Below are 18,877 nucleotides of genomic sequence, written 5' to 3' on the forward strand. Positions count from 1 at the left end.
GGGTCCCATTCCTTATGGAGGCCCTCGCCAATTTGGGATGTACTCTCTGCATCCCTAGTGCCCAAAACAGGCACGCAGGGTACGGGACGGTACGGGGCCTGCAAATGTGTACAGTATGCAGCACCCTGGCTGCTTTCTCGTGCAAGCGTCGGAGAGACGCTGCCTGCCCATCATCGCCAGGAAAAGACCTCACTGGCTCTCGCCCTACTAGTCCTAGATACGTCCCTGCGCAGCTGCATGGCAGCAGAGGCGAGAACGAACCCGCCCTTGCTCCCTTGCTCTTATGGGCCCACCGGCTTCGAGGGCCCTGTCCTTAGCTGTATCCCCAGATATTGACATCTGAACTTATATGGGCGACCGCCCTCCTCTCCCCCCATCGCGCAGATGCGTGTGACCTTCAAACGTCTGGATCTCTTGCCCATGTCTCGGTTTCCTATGCCGCATCTTGGTTTTGTGTGAGCAGTGCCTCATCAGCAGCAGGCTTTTCAGCCATGAATACTAACTGACCGACCACCCTCCTTGTTTCTCATCGGTCACGGTTCCCACTGTCGCGGGCTCCCTGCGTCTAATTCGCCGCCTGCCGCTTTTTCTTTCATGCCGCTGGCCCTTACTCGATTCGTTGTATATCCTGTTCTACCGCCGCGTGGGTGTATATGTTTGGACGGAGACCCTACGGCGCAAGCCCACTAGTTCAACACCAACACTAACCCAACCGCAACTCCGACCTCTGGTTACTTACTGCGCCCCCACCGTGTCCGACAGTATAGCGGTGACGAGCTTCTTGCGCCCCGCGACATTGCGAGACCGCAGGGAACGTTCTCCGCCCTGTCTATATACATGTACACATATTCAACCGAACTACAACGAGGCACAACTTAGCTAGGAGGACAGCGAGGACAGGGTGCAGACCCTAAGGTCAGACGACACGATGGCGTCGTTCAACATATCCGACTTCCCCTGCCCGCCGCCTTTCTTGAACGAACTGAAGTTCCCGTCTGCTGGTGGTTGTGAGTAAAAAGTCTTGTCGAAATCTGGTGCTTCGCGCGCAAGGCTAAAATTTTGCAGTTGTGGACGGACGGTTATGTCAAACGCTTGGTGGTTTGACATGCTGCTTACCGTGCCCCATGACGGACTGGGCATATCCCGACAGCTTCAATTCGTCCAGCCAGGTGGCCAACTGGATCAACGTGGTGGGTGTGGTCTGCTGCGTCTTCTTGCTAGCGTCATGGGCTTTTCTCCCAGTTGAGAAAACGCACCGCCATTACCTTAGTATCAGTCTCACCTGTGCTGTGATGTTCATGAACGTGAGTTACTTCCGCCCCCGGAGGCGGCGTGGCAGGGAATCCTTTTCTAATGGTTTATAGCTTGGCTTCATCATTCCGCTCGCAGGCAAACCCGAGCAGTGCTTCAATGAAATCACGCCTCATGGCATGGACTCGAGCAGTATGTGCGCAGCCTCCGGGGCTTTCTTGATCGGGGGTGGCTGGGCCGGGGTCATGTGGGTTTTCCTGCGATCTCTGTCCCTGCATCTTCAGATCTGCTGGCAGACAGTGGTCGGACGGAGCTTCATGTGGTTGTCTCAAGTGTTAGGCTGGGGCATCCCCATCGTCGGTCTGATTATCGCCTTGATGGTGAGCGGAGTGTCGTTCCGATTCGGGCAGACGTGCCATATCAACCACCAGAACAGCTTGGCTGATTTCTGGATCCCGCTCCTGGTCTTTGCCGGTCTCACCGTCATCATCCAGTTCGCGACCTTTGGGTACTGCATCAAGGTTTACCTGGCGTCGTTGGCAGACAGCAGCGCCACCACCGAGGGCTCTGGAATGCCGTCATATACGGCCAGTATCCGTACCATGACCCCAAAGCAAGCGTACCGCCGAGTCAGGCGTGTCATTCAGCTACAGTGGCGTGGTATCGTCATTGTGCTGATCATTATCTGCGATGTTATCTTCTTCGCCGTCATCTTCGTTTTCCAGGACAACGTAGTCCAGGCAGCCAAGACAGGCACCAGGGCTCAGGCCTGGGTTGAATGCTTGTTTCAGACAAAGGGAGACAAGGCCGCATGTCTCCCATCGGCCAAGAACCTGGTCGTTCCACTTCCGACCGTCGTGGCTGTTCTTATTCTCCTTGCTGTGAGTTACCAACCCCCCATCCATCCACTGCGGTTCCAACTGGAGAGAGATAGCGACTGACATTGGCGGCAGATGAACGGCATTTGGCTTCTGTTCCTCCTTGGGCGCTGGTCTATGGTGACCGGCTGGCTCGAGACGTTTGGCATGACGGGAGGAACGCGGGCGAAGAAGGAGTTTGTCTCCATGGATGCGCGTATTGATTTGAAGAGCGATCCTCGTAGCTATGAAATGTTGTCTCATGACTCCGGAAAAGACGCGGAAGCTGGACTAACGCCGATTAGCCCTGCGATGTCGCCTATGAGCCCGCAGAATAGACGCCATACACCCGACTATTTCGGGCCCGGCGCCACTGCCACACGATACCAACCACATTCGCGATCCTTCTCCTCTCCTAGGCCGCCGCAGCAAGCGGCCCAGGGCGGATGGGGGGAGGCGGGGTCGCCATACCAACAACAACACAATTTCCCGCCGGTGCCGCAAGCAGCAGCAGCAACGCCAACATCGGCCACTTGGGAAGCGGAATCGCCATACCAACAACATCAACAGAGCTTCCCACTCCGTTCGCCGTCACGGCAGGCCTCGGGCAAGGGGCAAGTCCCGGACGGCTATGTCGATCCCCTCGGGATGAACAGGATATGAAGCCCGAGGCAGGTCAACTCTCGTGGTTCAATATAATACAATAACATGCTAAAAAAACACACGAGAATGGTATACTCGCATGCATGCAATTCAAGTTTCGATGTCCGAAAAGAAAAAGAAAAAGGGTTTTTTTTTTTAATATGACCAGGCACATACACGATCCCGCCCAATTGTGTATACCGGGGCCATGCATGGCCAGGTACAAAAGATTTCATTAAATGTCAGCATAGCGTATAGGGAGGAACGAATGATATCCAGGAGTGCTAGCCATGCTCATATAAACGAGGTGCAATTCCAGTTGAGGGTTTGACTGAGAGATGGCCTCGAATAGAGGAGGCAGGGCGCCGGTTTGATATTTTAGGGCAAAAGGGACAAGGGCACGGGTTTAAAAGGGGGAATCTGAAGGGATGACGTGGGACATCGCGTTCGACGTTGTTCACATGGAGATGTTCACAAGAAAAAAAAGGATAGAGCCACAATATGATGTACGACAGTCGATGTAAACAAGATAAGTAGTTAGTGACGGGTTGAGTGCGATTGATTTGATGGCAGTCGATTGAATTGAATTGAACCCTGCCTTATTATATTAGCCTTACCAGGCTTGCCAGTAGGTACATGTAGTCAGCCGGCCTTGGCCCCCACGCCCGCTGCCCCCAGACGCCCAGACGCCCATAGCTTTCCCTTCTCCCCTCAACCTTGGAACTCTGTCACAGGAGCGACATGGAAGAGAGCGCGAGAGCGAGAGTGGGAGTGAGAGAAAGTGTGTGTGTGAAGAGAGAGAGAGAGAGAGAGAGAGAGAGAGAGAGAGAGAGAGAGAGAGTCAGGAAGAGTCAGGAAGAGTCAGTCACCCGTGTCAGCAGCAATCCCATCAACCCATCCGGAAGCTTTCTTTTCATTCAATCCCTTACTCACGTCAGCTCGTGGAACCTCGTTTGCTCGCTGCGTAGCGCAACTCTTTTTCTCCTCTACTGCTACAATTGGCCGAGGGTTTGGTTAGGGTCGATCGCTATCAATTGACGTCAATCCCATTTTCCCATCTTCTTTTCCCATCACCAAGTATCAATCCAATAATACTGTTTTTCGACTCTTTTCCTCCTTTTGCTTACCCTCCCCTCAGCAATCGGCCAATGATGAGGCCTGCGTAGACTCGGCGCACCGTCATGATGTTGATTCTTGTGAGCCTGCTGCTGCTGGGAGGATACTTCCACTACCTCTTTAAGGCCGATGCCACCCTCGGCCAGCCCTGGACGCCAGATGCCGACGCCAGGCTGTTCAGTGAACGACCGCTGCCGCCACCGATCCCCGAAACCAGCATCGCCACCTACTCCCTGCCCCTCTCCACCAGGGGCCGCGACATTGTCGACACCGCCGGCCGCCGCTTCAAGCTGTCCTCGGTCAATTGGTATGGCGCCAGCGACGAGCTCTACATCCCCGGCGGCCTCGACGTCCAGCACCGCTCCGTCATCGCCCAGACCATCCGCAACCTCGGCTTCAACAGCGTGCGTATGCCCTACTCGGACGAGATGGTCATGCTCAACCCCCACATCCTCCCCCACCTCCTGACCGCGAATCCCGATCTCGTCGGCTTGCGCGCCCTCGAGATCTTTCAGGCCTGCGTCAACGCATTGACCGACGAGGGCATCGCCGTCATCATCAACAACCACATCACATCCGCCACATGGTGCTGCGGCGCCGATCCCTGTGACGCCGGCTGGGCCAACGACCACCTCGGCCCGCTGTGCAGCGTCTCCCAGTCCGAGGAGGACTGGATCCAACACTGGGAGACGGTCATGCGCCTGTTCTTGGGCAACCCCCGCGTCATCGGCGCCGATCTGCGGAACGAGGTGCGTGGCGTTTGGGGCACCATGACCTGGGATCGCTGGGCGACGGCCGCCGAGAAGTGCGGCAACCGGCTGCTAAAGATGAACGATGACTGGCTCATCGTGGTGGGAGGGACCGAGTCCAACAACGACATACATGGAGCCGCCACCCGGCCGGTGAAGCTGGACGTGAAGAATAGACTTGTCTACACGGCGCATGTGTACGCCTGGTCCGGCTGGGGCAGCTCGGAGGGGCGCTATTCCAAGCGGAGCTACGAGTCGTTCATCCAAGCGATGCGGCGCAACTGGGCGTACTTGGTCGAAGACAACACGGCACCGGTGTGGATAGGGGAGTTCGGGGCACCGCAGCACCCGGGGCTCGGCGACGCCAACTATTGGAACAACCTGCTGCGTTTTCTTAAGTTTCTCGACGCGGATTTTGCCTATTGGGCCATCAACCCGCGGAAACCCCACGATAACGAAAAGGAGAGCTACTCGTTGGTGGAGGATGACTGGGTCACGCCAGTCCTGGACTACCGAATGAGAGATATGACGGAGCTCATTGCTGGCGGCAGCAAAAGGGATGACCCGCCTACTGAGCTGTAGGGTTGTCTCCGGGCCGGCCCGGAGCGAGATGGATGATCTCATGCTATGATTGTTGTCTTGTCTGTCTGTATTTGTATTTTTTTGCTGGGATTGCATTGTACATGGGCAGGGGGTATTGCATACCTATGTGTGTTTACATAGAGATGTGGCATTCATCGGTTATGGCTGGCAAAAGAAAGGCACTACAAGAGAAGACTACGGCACCAAAAGAGCTTTAGATTTTTTTTTCTTCTTTTTTTTCAATCTACTCAGCGTTACTCACAAGGATGCTGCCTCTTCATCGATATCATAACCCGAGAGGGAACGAATGTGACCCTTCGAGATTGACAGACGTTACAATGCAGCCTATATACGCCTTTGTCTACGAGCAGTGTGTGACACACCAGCATCGTATTGGTACTATAGATGTGCTGCGCCAAGATTCTTCATCAAGATACGATATACGACGCCTGCATAGGCGCAGAAAAAGAAAGGGGTGCCTCGAACGAGAGTGAGAAATTAGTGGCACAATTCTAAACCCAGCACCGCTATCATGTCAATAGCCACCCGACTCCCCTCGACGTACATGTCTATAATTACCCGTGACACACTATACTGCCTGGACCTATCAATCCTTCTCGGTCTTTCCAATAGTGCCAACCCTCCTCATCCCTACGATACTTATAATCAACACTGTCGCGGAGCTGGCGAAGATGGTCCAGAACGCGGCGCGGTAGCCGTCCATCGTCGCCGTCTTTCCCTCGGCATTGGAGTGGTCCGTGACCGATGCTGCAATTGCAGCAGTTACGGCAAGGCCAACAGCGTTACCGAACTGCGCGACTTCGTTGAAGACGCCACCGGCAAGCGATTGGATCTCGGCTGGGAAAGCGTCGGATATGAGTAGATTCGAAACGCTGAAAAGGACTACAAACAATAGTTAGTTGAGGTTCATCTTTATTCGTTTTATCATGTTTTCTTTCGCTGTAATGAGTGAGGCTCTTACCCCAGGGGTTGACGGGGCAGAGGAACAATGCCCAAAAGGGTCTGAGCCAATAGTTCTCGAGTTCATCCGCGGTGGCCATGAGAGCCGGTGAAATGAGAGTGATGCAAGTGGAGACAGCCACAAGTGTTATAACCTTGACCCGCGAGATGATGTAGACCAGGACGATGTTGACAGATGTACCCATGACGATCTGGGAGAAATATCGGATAGAGGACTGGAGAGCCGATAAGCCCTGGACTTCTTGGAAGCTAGCGTGTGGTGTTGTGTCAGCAGATACATTCACGGCTCGAAGCATGCATAGTCCAGGGGCAGCGGGACATACTACAAGGTGGTGAAATATTCGATGCCGTTCAGCGAAGACCAGCAGAAGAAGACACACAGGCAAGCCGATGTGAAAGAGGCCTTACGCCACAGCCGGTTGGGTATAAGTGCAGGCTTTCCCACCTGAACTTGGCGACGCATCCATAGGGGGAAAGCTACAAGAAGCAGGATCGACACGACGAGGAGGACTATTTGAGCGGGTTTCTTCACGTTGCGCCACTCCGATGTGATCATGGCAAGCACATACACTGCAGGTTTCCGGTTAACCTTGGTCCTGTACGGAGATACTGGCTCGGAAAGAGCTTAAGGGGATTTTTCTTTTCGTTTCACAGAGCCCACTTACTCAATAAGGCCAAAGCAACGCTAAGGATAAGTACCCCTATCCAATCGACATCTTCACGGAGGCGACGCGCCCACGTCTTCTTAGACGGATGCCGGACGTCTGGGAGGGACCAAACCGAAATGACGGAGATGACGAAGTTCACCGTGGCCATGATCCAGTATGCCCAGCGCCAGCCGATGGTGTCGGTGAAGATGCCACCGAGCACGAGGCCCAGCGCGTAGCCCAGGGGCTGGGCCATGCCGCTCATGGCGAACGCCGTGTTGCGCCAGTGGCCCTTGGGGAAGGTATTGGTGATGAGGCTGACGCTCGTGGGCAGGCACATGGCCATGGCGATGCCCAAGCAGGTCCGGAACATGATGACTTGGATACCCGTGACGGAGAAGCCGAGGGCGACGGTGAAGACGACGAACAGGAAGCTGCCCACGACCCAGACGCGCTTGGGTCCCAGGATGTCGGCGAAGGAACCGAAGACGTGCAGGAGACATCCCGCCGCGAGGGCGTAGACGGCTGCGGGCCAAAGCATCTGGCAGAGCTCGGTGTCAATATTGCGTTCCCTTGTCCCAGGGGGGAGTGTGTGACACTGCAAGAAGTGGCGTGCTCAAGTCTGCAGAGACACACCACAAGAAAGGGCCAGGCTTGAGTCTCTGCTTACCAGACCAGTGGGCAAGCTGACGTCCTTGGCGATACGCGGAAGTGCCGCGATCAGGATTCCCGAGCCCATTGTGTTTAGGAAGTTGATACCGGCGAGGGTAGTGATGACGCCCACTCCCTTCGTCTTGGATACTCTCATCTGGAGAAGCGGAGGCGAGCCATCTTGGCCGGAGGGCATCGACTGGGCCTCCTCGTCGGTGGTAGCTCCTGGGTGTTCATTGTCGCTCGGTTGCGGGTTCGACTTCTCTGTTACAGCGGGAAACAAATCGTCTTTGGATGTCTTTTTGTCCATGTTGTTGATGAGGTCCTATTGAAGCTTTGCGGAACGAATAACGAAAGGCTCGAAGCAGAAGAACTGAAGCTAGCCGATGCCCCGTTTCCCGCATTTATCAGGACTTCTGGGACACAGGGGGAGAGATGGTTGCTGTCCCCTTTATGACTAATATTGAAGGTGGGTGACATATTGGACATTGCCCAATCCTTCCGTCTCCTTGTCGTCCTTGTCGTCCTAGGCCCGCCCATGTCCAATGTCGCACCAAACAAAAGGACGCGATGGACGAGGCGAGGTTTCTGGTCAAGCAAGTCACGGTGGAGTCTATTCTGCTAAGGGAAGGTGCGCAACGAGGGGGCAAAGTCAAAGCATTGGATTCATGCTTGACCGACGATGGACGCCCCCCCAGTGAGGAGTACAACCACGTTGAAAAGTGATACGTATAGTCCGGGTTGGGGATCCCTCAATGGATATGAGCATGTTTCTCTGTACACCGCCATGTCCCCTTTCGGCGGGTTTGTATATGATAGGCATACATTGCATGCAACTGAGCGGCGCGGCCTGGGGTCTGGCTCAGATACGTCGTCCCCAGGCGGTTGGGACACGATACGACACGACAGGACTATGTATCGGTGTAACGCAAATGCGGTGATACATGTATGCCTGCACTGCAGATATTACCAAAATAGTAAACCACCTTTGACCTATATATACATTGATCTACTAAGCTGCATTGGTTTGGTTCACATCGCCTCGATCAGGTACAGTATGATGATGCGAGGAAGGAAGGACAGGGGGTTGGATAAGTGCATTGCATGCCTACATTGTAGGTATGTACTGACTTGATGCATATTTGGAGTCTCGTATCCTCATGCAACATCTCCAACATCTAGGCCAAGCTGACTCATCTATGATGGCGGTTCCGCCCATGACCGTAGCTGAGCGAGGATACTTAAACCAACACCTTGCATGCCCAACCTGCAGAAACCAGGACACCATCACGATTTGTATTGATTGCTCCATCCGGCCCCCAAAACTTCTCAAGAACCCACACAAGGCAGACAAGGCAACGACTCAAGGCCAATAACGCAACAACACCAGATCAAAATGGGTTCACCCAGGACCGATAAGATAATTCTGTATACCAACCACACGTGCACATGTACGTCGCCGCCCACTGCACCACTCCCGCTCCCCGTTCCGCATCGTAGCAGCCTGACCCTGTTGAACAGGGGCCAACCGCGCTGACGTCGTACTGGCCGAGTTGAGGGTCCCCTTCGAGGAGAGAATCATCAACGTCGATGGGCCGCGGCCCCCGGACTTCTTGAAGATCAACCCTCGCGCGCTGGTGCCCGTCTTGATATGGAACGACAAGATCATCATCGAGTCGGCCATCGTCTGCCAGTTCCTCGTGGACGTGTATCCTTCGCACCTGTGCCCACCCCCCCACGACCGCCGAGGGGGCCCTCCGCCGCGCCAGCATGTCCTTCTTCACCGATGCGTACTGGAGCAAGTTCCATACCACCCTGTTCAGGCTCTTCGAGTCCCCCACTGCAGCCGATGAGGAGCAGGTGGTCGAAGAGGCTGTGCAGGGTTTGCTTCGGGAGGTCGAACCGCTATTGGGGGACGCCGCCCCCTTCTTCGGGAAGAGCCAGCGGCTTACCCTTGCCGAGGTGAGTGAAACCCAAGCACAGGGGTGGACAGGGACCCCGGTCTTACGTACATACCTTAAGTCGAGTTCCCCCGTCGATTTACTCCGACTCTGTACCCTGGACTGGCTTCTGTTGTTTGCTGTCGTTGTTGCTGTTGCTAATGTTCGATGAACAGGTCATCACCGGCCCATTTGTCATTCGGGCCGTCACGCTGTCCAAGCACGGGGTCTATCCCACCAGTCTGAACCGCCAGATCGAGGACAAGGCGCCCAACTTCCACAAGTGGGCGATCGCAGTGTCTAACCACCCCAGCATCACTGCCGTCTTCGACGAGCAGGTCCACGTTGCCCGCTCGCGAGCTAAGCGCGACCGCATGCGGAAGGCTGCCGGCCTGGCCCAATGAGGATCTACGGCCGGCCCTGGTTGGCTAGCCAAACCACATTTGGGAACTTTCCAAAAACAGCCCTCTGCACCTCGGGATGCCAAATTCCCTGTACCGGCGCGCGTGTGATACACGGGAAGCAGTACATAGGCGAGGGGATCATGATAGCGGGTCGGTAATCAAAGAGAGTTCAGTGATCGCTCGTCCTTGTATTGCCGCGGCTATGTGATTTGATGAGTGTGAAGTCTTGCTACCAATACCCAATCGTCTAAAATATACACGGCAGCGAGCGTTACATCCTTGGCCCCCATCACCTGCACTTTGCCTGCTTGCCTTGCTTGCCCGTACAAGATATGCATTAGACCCTTTTCTATCTATCTACTCGGCAACCTCGGGGAGTTGCACCCGTGGCTTTTCTCCAAGTTGGTCCCGAATCTCCTTTTCGACTCGTGCCAGGTCGCCCTGGTCCTGGCCGCCCCACACGATATCCGCCATGTGCGAGCCGTCGTTGTCACCACCATCTTGGCTCTCATCTATGGTCGCAGTGGCGGTAACGACAACACGCCCACTCTGGACCAGGGTGTACAGCCGCTCATAGATCTCGTCCGCGTGCGCCCCTGGTACTCGAACGCGGCGAACTGGGCCAGCGGCAGCCCGCGACGCTCCCAGAAGTGGCCCGCCATAAAGCAGATGGGCATGGACCCGGTGAAGCGCGCGTTGAGGTCCACGACGAACTGCTGGCCGCCGCCGCCGCCGCGCTTGTCGACGACGATGTCGATGCCCGCCCAGCCCACGAAGGACGCGGGCAGCTTCCGCGTCGTGTCCCGCAGCGTCGAACGCACGTAGTCCCCCCAGCCGCGCCTGCGCGCTGTAGTCGATGTACCCGCCCACCCACTTGCCGCCCGGCGTCAGCGTCTGGGTCGTCACGCCCAGGATCAGCGGGTCCTCGCGGTCGTGCGCCGTCCCCGGCGCGCCTACTAGGAAGTGCACTGCGAGGTCCTCGGCTAGGTCCACGTAGTCTGACACGAGCACCTCGCCGACGCCGCGGCGCTGGTACGCCGTCAGCGCGGCCATCGTCGATGCGCGCTCGGCTTCGTTACGCACTAGGTAGGTACCGAAGCCGCAGCCGGCGCGGCAGAGCTTGACGACGTAGGGGACGGGCCGGGCGTGGAAGAGGGATGATGACGAGGCCGAGGAAAGGTCTGTCGTCTGCAGGTCCACGATGATAGAGGGTGGCGTGCGCATACCGGAAGTCACGAGGTACTTCTTGGAGTTGATGTCGTAGGCCTCCTGTGGGTCGATAAGACAGTCGTGCTCCTTCATCCAGCCCTGCGGCCTCCAGAATAGCAGCTTCTTGTTCTGATTTTCAGTGCCGTGAGCCTCTCCTATCGCAGTCTTAGCTGTCATGCCTCGAAGCTGCTCAGACACAGGGCCTTTGTCTAGATCCACGAGCCGGGGTATGTGCCGCTGGCTCGGGTGCAGCTGCGAGAGCGCGGTCTTCATGCCCTTGGCCGTGATGTCGGGCCCGAAGAAGAGCACCTCCATGTTGCCGAGCCCCCAGGCCCGCCGTAGCGGCTTGAGTCCCAAAATGACCTTCCTCAGACGGTCCTGCTCCGCCGGGTCGTCCGAGAACGGCACCGGCTCCTCGTCCTCGGGCCAGGTGAGCTCCCGCGGGAAGTTCGCGTGGAGGTCCAGGTGGCCGAAGACGCAGTACATGGTCACGACGAAGGCGCCACGTATGCCGTTCTCGCGGTACAGGTCCGCCAGTGTCGTGTCTAAATGCACGCCGGGTAACTTGGGAATGATCATGGTGACGTAACGCTTCGTGCCACGTGGGACCGAGAAGGTGTGAAGGTGGATTGGAAATTGAAGTTCTATTACAAGCAATTTCGTCGCATTTTAATTGACCAGGTCTCTTTTTCTCTCCCTTGCGTCTCTCAAAAGGATCGTCCCGGAGATCAACTAGATCTTTCTTGAGAATCTGTGCCGCAACGATTCTTTCGCAGTCATCCCGTTTGGCGCTGACATGACAGAACGTAGATTTCTCTGTTCACATGACCCCGGGCTCGCTTACATCACGTCAGCTAACGACGACATGTCGGTGAGGCTCAAAGTTGACATTCATTCCCAGGGTCTCTCTCTCCTGCTCACCTCAAAGTCAAGATTCGTCGCCACTACTGCTTTGGTGCCTGGTTCCCGAAATCCGAGGACGGCGAATCCTCCCTAGCCGTCCACCGGTCTGTGTTTCCCCGGCAGCGCGGTCCGAACCCTGCCGTTCGCAAACTGTTGCCCTCGTACAAGAGGGGGCCTTGGCTCCGACGTGGGGCCGGCCCATGATTGGACCGCGTGCGCCGGGGTCTGTTATATGTTATTTGCCCAATGCGGCAAGACGTCTAGGGGACCAGGTTTGCGGAGGATCTACAAGACAAGGGACTGTAGGCAGGCAGGCAGCTCAGGCGCTTCTCTATCTTGCCATATGCAAAGCGCAAGGCAACAGGATCCTTATCACATTTCAGTATTGGCACCAAGTGATCCGGTGCATCTCGCGTGTTGGTTCAGCTATCCTGCGCCGCTGGGCTCCCTAGTTAGGATTCAGTTCCCCAGCTGGCCGGCTCAGAATGGGTCGAGCCACTCTCGCGAACTATTTCCCCAGATTCGCGGCCGGGGCTACTTTGTTGGTAGTTTGTTCGTCGTGCGTCTATATGCATGTTGGTTCACAGTGCTAGGGGTAACTTGCATATGCATCTACCCCGAATTGCACCCACCACCAGAGCAAATCTGCCAGGCTCGATAGTTTGGCCGCAGGGTCCCATGCCACATTGGCGCTATCGTATTCTTATGAGCGCTTATATCATTTGCTAATATATTTCAGGTAGGACGGTTTGGCCAGTAAAGCTATCAGGGTTGTTTGTGTTGGTTGCGGGGGTGATCACATTGTCAAAATAGGGGGGCCCCTTTTCTCCATTTAGGGGGCTGGTACATCATATTTCCCAGCCCGTTAGTCTTGTAAACTACGGTAGAAAAGTTCCCATTTCCAATAGCAAACTACTACAATGTAGCACCAGTACTGATGAGAGTTGTGGAATGCTGCATCTGACGTCTTTGCCATCTCTAAAGGGGTGTGTGAACGGGTGTAGTCCTGTCTTGGAGATGCAAGCCAGAGCGTACGATTGAATAAGACCCTGATGGCATTCCTTCGGCACAGATTATCAAACTCAAAATGAAGCTTCTCGATCTTTTCGAAATAGCGATGCTTCGTTTCTGTTTTTATAGTTGTGATCCTGGCTGCTCTTCGTATACCCAGGACTAGAGAAACCGCAATAAACAATTGCGAAAACAAGACCTCCCCAGGAGCCTACTCGGTATTCACACTTGGAGCCCTCTCGACGTAGAATACGAACCCCCACTGTTGAATAGAAAGATGAGAGAAAGAGAGATAATACATCTACCTATTAGCTACGCGCTAGGGGGGTGCAGTCTTGTATAGTAGCCCCATTCTGTAGTGGTTCTTCGCCATTTTTCATTAGCCCTTCTGTCACGGGGCTTCTGCTCAGCATTAGCTAGCGAAATGGGCAACAATATTGTATGTTTGTAAAGCTTCTCGCAAGCTTGTACGACCACGTCGGCGCCCACTTGGGTTTCGAGGATCAAGTGTAACGAAAGTTCAAATAGTAAGTTTCCGACAGTGAAAGTTCGAATGGCGAGAATTCGGATTTCGAAAGGCTAGATAGAGAATGTTTATTATATAAAATATGTAGAGTCTCTGTCAAGTAATAAAGGAATTGGTCCATTCTCTTCACAGAGAGAACTATTGCATCGCCAGCCGCTTCAAGACACCCTTCGCCATACGATCAAACTCCTCTCAATTGCCTTTCGACGAAGGAATCAATACTCTCTTTACCACTGTATCTTGAGTGAATACTATTCAGGATGGAGGCCAGCGGAGAACTCATCATTGGCCTTTTCGCCAAGGTTATGCAGGCCACGGAAAGCGGCTTCGGCAACTCCTGCTCATCAACATCTGCCCCCGCAGAAGCTTCCCCTCGACGAGGCTATCAGGGCAGGCCCGGATCTGGGTGTACCAGGCAAGATTTACAATACGTGAAAGGAAGCCTATGCTTCCCGTTTTGGTTCCGGGAAGGGCCCCAAGGATAGCGATGTCAGTACGGACTACATCTCCTACGCCAGAAAGACCTGGTCTCAGTAACGAGATGAAGTGAGGCATTGTCACGATGTATGGAGGCGGCTCGGATGCCAGCAATTATAGAGCGTACGCCAGTTATGACAAATGTATGACCCTGAATGTCCTTGACTACGCCGAGCTCTCGCTATTCATGATGGGGGCGCCCATCACAGTGTCTGACGCGAAGAGCCTTGACCACGTGATCTTCTACGCGGCTCACGCCCCATGAGACTCTTCATCACCACCCCGCAGTGACGGCCGTGGTCCGTCCCTCACGTCTTTGACTGTGCGGGCTTGGGATGATATTGGCAGCATCCAAACCAAGCAGGGCCAGTCCTGAGGTATCTGACAGGGATCCTTTGCCAGTGGCGCGCCTAAAGAGCTCGACCTCCCGGCTGGCAAATTCATTCAATTGTTTGAGGTTACGTACGGCCATAAGCTAGGTAAACTCAAGTTTGTCACCAACAAGGGTCGGTTCATCGAAAATGGGGGTGCGCGCCATGCCACCATTCAGAACAAGGTCGAGCTTACTGGCTACGAGTTGACGAGCATCATCGTTACCAATTATGAGTCTCACATTCCCCCCCGGCTGCGAGGGGATCATATTCGGTTTTAGCTTAGTACTCACAGACTCTTCGCGAAACTAGCGAACGAGATCAACAATGAGCCGACCACCTCATGGAAACGGACGGCAGCTTTCGATATTGGTGGGCGTGGGTGGGCTTGTTCATTCAACCATGAACCATCGTCTTATACTACTGGACGCTCATTACAGGGTTACCCTTTTTCGATATATCTGTGGCTTATATCTTATGGCTTTCGTTACTAAACTGATAAATATAGATGATATTTACCATTACGAGCCAATGTTCGAAATGAAAGATTTCATGCTCGAATCTGTTTTAAGAAGCTAGTATAACAATATGTAAACCCCATGTAGTCGTTTAGGGATAGTGTGAGTACGTTTCCCGTCATGCAATTGGTCGGTAGATAGGTAACAGAGACCTTCAGAGCATCAAACCAAGTCCGCGGTCCAATCTCTGAAACGACGGATAGGAACAGACTTGAAGTTGTTCATCTCGAGGAATCCAAGCTGGGCGTATTTGCTGGCAGCCCGCCACAGGCTTAACGTCAACGTCATTGGTGATATAGCAAGAAAACCACACTTGTATGGCTCTTGGTAAAAAGACCGGCTCCTGAGGTGCTCGAGTCGATATGGCGCTTCTTGATCATTGCACGGGTCGTGGCAGATTGACAAGTTCCCCAGGTTCCTGTGCGAAGGATGCGCCATAGCTGCCAATGGGGCAACACTATCCACCCACTGCACGTGCTGAGGCCGGCCAATGCTTGAATACTTACCGTTGAGTCTTGTCTTGGAACCGCGACTATCTAGCAACAGTGAGGTGCTCATGTGCTGCCAGCTATGACTCTGCAAACCTGGGCGTACAACCTGTGCAGCTACCAGCTGCTGCGCAGCGATACGTTTAGCAAATTATATCCCCATGAAGGCTCCCCGCTAAGTACGTACCTGAGCAATGGTCTGTGTCGAAGGAACCATGGCTCACATTTCGCAGTGAATTTGTCTCCACGCTACGGTTCGTATATTGGCTTGGGTGGTCGTCATTCATGCTCTCTCATATACTCCGCTCAACTAGATACTATAGGCAGGCTAAACTTCAATAAGCAATCAATCTCTGAACAGCTTCGTAAATCCATCCGCAGGGGGCTGCAGCCAATTTCTCTCGTCGTACTTGGTGCCCTCGCCCTCTATGACGTGGAAGGTGTAGATGATACGGCCCTTCTGGCTTAGGTTCTTCTCGCTCTTGTGCAGCAGGTTGCCGTGGATCAGGACTAAATCACCGGCCTTGACCTCGCCCATGACGTACTCGTCCGTCTCCTTGGCCCCGCCCTGCAGGTGCTCGCCGTACCCCTCCGCGTTGGGGAACTTGGGCCCCTGGTTGTTCATGAACGTCGTCCCCTTGCCCTCGGCGTCCCGTACGAAGCGCTGCTTCACCGGGGCCCAGAGGTGGCTGCCGGGCAGGAAACTCAGGCAGCCGTTCTCGACCGTCGCATCCTCAAGAGCGTACCAGAATCCTACGGCGCTCGGCGGGTCCGTATAGAGAAAAGTGCTGTCTTGGTGCGGCGGGACGGCGCCGCCAATCTCGGGCTGCTTGCAGATGACCATGCTCTGCAGTACGCGGGGGGTCCTTGAATCCCAGAGAGCGCGCCGCCGCCGCCGGGTGCGACTCCTTACGCCCGGCCTCGACCGAGCCGCCCGTGGTGCCGGCGCCCAGCAGGTCCGGGTTGTAGACAGGGTCGAGCAGGGCCGCGAAGGGCGGGGACAGGGCGTGGAGGTAGTGGCCGATCTTGTTGATGGCGCGGGCCTTGGGCTTGGTGAGCTCGCCCGTCTCGGGGCTGAAGGCGTCTTCCTCGAAGAAGAAGCGGACCTTGTCGCCCGAGTCGAGGAAGTAGTCGTCGCCGACGTGGGCCGACCGCTCGCCCGTGCTGAACTTGGTCATCGGGTGGTCGGCGAGCGAGAAATCCTCGAGCAACGTGTGGGTCTCGTCGAGCAGCGCCTTGACGGTTGTCGGAGGCAGCGCGTTCCGGACGATCAGGTAGCCGTCGCGGTGGAAAGCCTCGAGCTGCGACGGCTTCAGACCGCCGTAGGGCCCGTGGGGGCTGTCCTCGGCTGTGGTTGTCATGGTGGCAGGCTCCGAGGGTGCTTCGTGGGGCTGCCTGTCGGAAAAGCGCGAAACGCCGCCGAAGAGGAGATCGTCCTGCATTGGTCTCGGGTATGTCTAAGGAAATAGGCGAAACACGCGCGCAGTACGTTATCGGGATGTTCGTGCTTACTTTCGGGTTGGGCTGACGCGGGGCAGGACGGCCGGCAGGCGGTTATTGTCCAAGTCAAATACGGTTCTCCACTGAGGGGTACCTACCTGCTGTCGCCCCTGTACCTGTACGCCCCTGTACGCCCCTGTACAACGTATGCGACATGAACCAGACTGTGCCCAGATAGCCCCTGCTGCGTGCTGTGGCACAGTGTCATTTGTTTGCGCTCCCACCCTGCATGTGCTTAATCCAGCTTGCTTCATTTCATTGTCGGCCAAGCCGTTGGATCCTGTTTCTTTCCATATTCATTCATTTTCTTGGTCACATTGTAGGATCATTGTAATTACCGAACGAACGCAGTCTCGACTTTGAAGGGTACGAATATCCAGAGCTCACGTGTATTCTTGGACAGCAAGCAGTATGGCGTCAACCAACGAGGTCCTCGCAGGACCCCCAGCCCCCCGAGGTCTTGGACGACCGCATATGGGTTGATGGCTGCTGGGACTTCTTCCACCACGGCCACGCCGGTGCCATGCTGCAAGCCCGTCAGCTTGGCACCGAGCTGTACGTTGGTGTACACTCGGATGAAGACATCCTCGACAACAAAGGACCTACGGTCATGACTTTGCAGGAACGGTAGGGCAGCATCTTCCGACTTACGATCCCGCGTGAAAGCCATTGCTGATGACCTGTGGTTTCTACGCTCTAAAGACTAGCTGCGGTTGACGCCTGTCGCTGGGTCACGAAGTCTGTCTCACATGCGCCCTACGTCACGCAGCTGGACTTCATCAGCCATTTCGGTTGCAAATACGTGGTCCACGGCGATGATATCACGTCGGACAGCAGCGGCGAGGACTGCTATCGGTTTGTGAAGGCAGCTGGACGATTCAAGGTCGTTAAGAGAACCCCGAGTATCTCCACCACCGACCTGGTTGGCCGGATGCTACTTTGCACCCGGACGCATTTCATCAAGTCACTGGAGAAGGTCCTTTCCGGCGATGAGGGTCATGGGACCGAATCCGAGAGGAAGACCGAAGGCGACGCCATGTCGAAGCGGATCCAGCAGTACGCTACCGACGCATCTGGCAAGAACCCGGGCGCCGATGTCTGGTTCTGGTCGGCTTCCCAGGCCGCAAAAGCCGAGGCCGGGGAGGAAGAGAAGGGATCCTTCCGTCAGTTTCTGAGAGGAGCCGGACCTCAGCCAGGACAAAGAGTCGTGTACGTCGACGGTGGTTTCGATTTGTTTTCTAGTGGACATATCGAGTTTCTCCGTCTTGTCGTCGAGGCTGAAGAGAACCTGGCCCGGAAGGAGGGGGTGGTACGACCAGCAAGCTGTCGATGAGCGCAAGGGAAAAGGCGGCGACTATGGCCCCGTGTTCTTGGTGGCAGGAGTCCATGACGATGAGGTCATCAACCAGTGGAAAGGGGTCAATTACCCCATCATGAACATCTACGAGCGAAGCTTATGTGTCTTACAATGCCGAGTATGTTTGCCAAAATCCTTACATGACACAGTCCATTCGAATAACTAACATATGATCTCAGCATGTCAATGCGGTCATATATGGCGCTCCTTTCTCGCCTACCAAGGCATACCTCACCGCATCCCCATGGGGAACGCCCGATGCCGTTTACCACGGTCCAACATCCTTCATGCCGTTATCATATGACCCCTATGAAGCCCCCAAGCAGATGGGCATCTTCCAGGAGATCTCCCAGCATCTTTTCCAAGGTGTTAATGCTGGTACAATTGTTCAGCGCATCATGGAGAGTCGCGCCTTGTATGAGGAGCGACAGAGGAAGAAGGGCATGAAGGCCACCGTTGAGGATGCTGCACGAGAGCGGGAGATACTGGAGGAGGAGCAGCGCCGTAAGGAGGAGAACATGTCGAAGTCATAAAAAGTGAACAATGGTCCAATTTAGGAGCAACCAACCGGAAGCCCCGACAAGGATACGAAGACCCTTCAACAGGAACACATGGCGGGTAGGGATCCGGATCAGAACCGATCAGCCTTTCAACCAGTAATAGAATAAAAAATATACCCCAGGCTTCTGCCTAGGCC

General features: G+C 55.1%; 8 protein-coding genes across 8 annotated transcripts; 5 read left to right on the forward strand and 3 right to left on the reverse strand.

The window, feature by feature from the left end:
* Window positions 1–928: 928 nt before the first annotated feature.
* On the forward strand, window positions 929–2,771 carry PG986_013519 (g-protein coupled receptor; the record flags this gene model as incomplete). The annotated part of the gene is made up of 4 exons (XM_066849741.1): window positions 929–1,007; window positions 1,066–1,304; window positions 1,365–2,132; window positions 2,205–2,771. The coding sequence occupies 4 exons, from the start codon at window positions 929–931 to the stop codon at window positions 2,769–2,771; spliced, it is 1,653 nt and encodes a 550-aa protein (XP_066693884.1).
* Window positions 2,772–3,934: 1,163 nt separating this feature from the next.
* Window positions 3,935–5,197, forward strand: PG986_013520 (family 5 glycoside hydrolase; the record flags this gene model as incomplete). The annotated part of the gene is made up of 1 exon (XM_066849742.1): window positions 3,935–5,197. The coding sequence occupies one exon, from the start codon at window positions 3,935–3,937 to the stop codon at window positions 5,195–5,197; it is 1,263 nt and encodes a 420-aa protein (XP_066693885.1).
* A 607-nt stretch (window positions 5,198–5,804) lies between these two features.
* On the reverse strand, window positions 5,805–7,786 carry PG986_013521 (uncharacterized protein; the record flags this gene model as incomplete). Its single annotated transcript, XM_066849743.1, has 5 exons — window positions 5,805–6,100; window positions 6,180–6,427; window positions 6,502–6,787; window positions 6,844–7,423; window positions 7,496–7,786. 5 exons carry the CDS (start codon window positions 7,784–7,786, stop codon window positions 5,805–5,807), a joined length of 1,701 nt encoding a protein of 566 aa, XP_066693886.1.
* A 1,086-nt stretch (window positions 7,787–8,872) lies between these two features.
* On the forward strand, window positions 8,873–9,820 carry PG986_013522 (uncharacterized protein; the record flags this gene model as incomplete). The annotated part of the gene is given in 4 exon segments (XM_066849744.1): window positions 8,873–8,927; window positions 8,998–9,151; window positions 9,171–9,438; window positions 9,593–9,820. 4 exon segments carry the CDS (start codon window positions 8,873–8,875, stop codon window positions 9,818–9,820), a joined length of 705 nt encoding a protein of 234 aa, XP_066693887.1.
* Window positions 9,821–10,177: 357 nt separating this feature from the next.
* On the reverse strand, window positions 10,178–11,608 carry PG986_013523 (solid-state culture specific protein; the record flags this gene model as incomplete). Its single annotated transcript, XM_066849745.1, has 1 exon — window positions 10,178–11,608. One exon carries the CDS (start codon window positions 11,606–11,608, stop codon window positions 10,178–10,180), a length of 1,431 nt encoding a protein of 476 aa, XP_066693888.1.
* A 2,423-nt stretch (window positions 11,609–14,031) lies between these two features.
* Window positions 14,032–14,211, forward strand: PG986_013524 (uncharacterized protein; the record flags this gene model as incomplete). The annotated part of the gene is made up of 1 exon (XM_066849746.1): window positions 14,032–14,211. The coding sequence occupies one exon, from the start codon at window positions 14,032–14,034 to the stop codon at window positions 14,209–14,211; it is 180 nt and encodes a 59-aa protein (XP_066693889.1).
* Window positions 14,212–15,669: 1,458 nt separating this feature from the next.
* Window positions 15,670–16,765, reverse strand: PG986_013525 (Phytanoyl-CoA dioxygenase domain-containing protein 1; the record flags this gene model as incomplete). Its single annotated transcript, XM_066849747.1, has 2 exons — window positions 15,670–16,170; window positions 16,250–16,765. The coding sequence occupies 2 exons, from the start codon at window positions 16,763–16,765 to the stop codon at window positions 15,670–15,672; spliced, it is 1,017 nt and encodes a 338-aa protein (XP_066693890.1).
* Window positions 16,766–16,977: 212 nt separating this feature from the next.
* On the forward strand, window positions 16,978–18,713 carry PG986_013526 (Ethanolamine-phosphate cytidylyltransferase; the record flags this gene model as incomplete). Its single annotated transcript, XM_066849748.1, has 5 exons — window positions 16,978–16,989; window positions 17,263–17,450; window positions 17,526–18,132; window positions 18,164–18,298; window positions 18,360–18,713. The coding sequence occupies 5 exons, from the start codon at window positions 16,978–16,980 to the stop codon at window positions 18,711–18,713; spliced, it is 1,296 nt and encodes a 431-aa protein (XP_066693891.1).
* Between the last annotated feature and the right edge of the window lie 164 nt (window positions 18,714–18,877).

This window comes from Apiospora aurea (assembly GCF_038362705.1).
Source record: "Apiospora aurea strain CBS 24483 chromosome Unknown utg000009l_segment0_segment0, whole genome shotgun sequence".
In the NCBI taxonomy this organism is placed as follows: domain Eukaryota; kingdom Fungi; phylum Ascomycota; class Sordariomycetes; order Amphisphaeriales; family Apiosporaceae; genus Apiospora; species Apiospora aurea.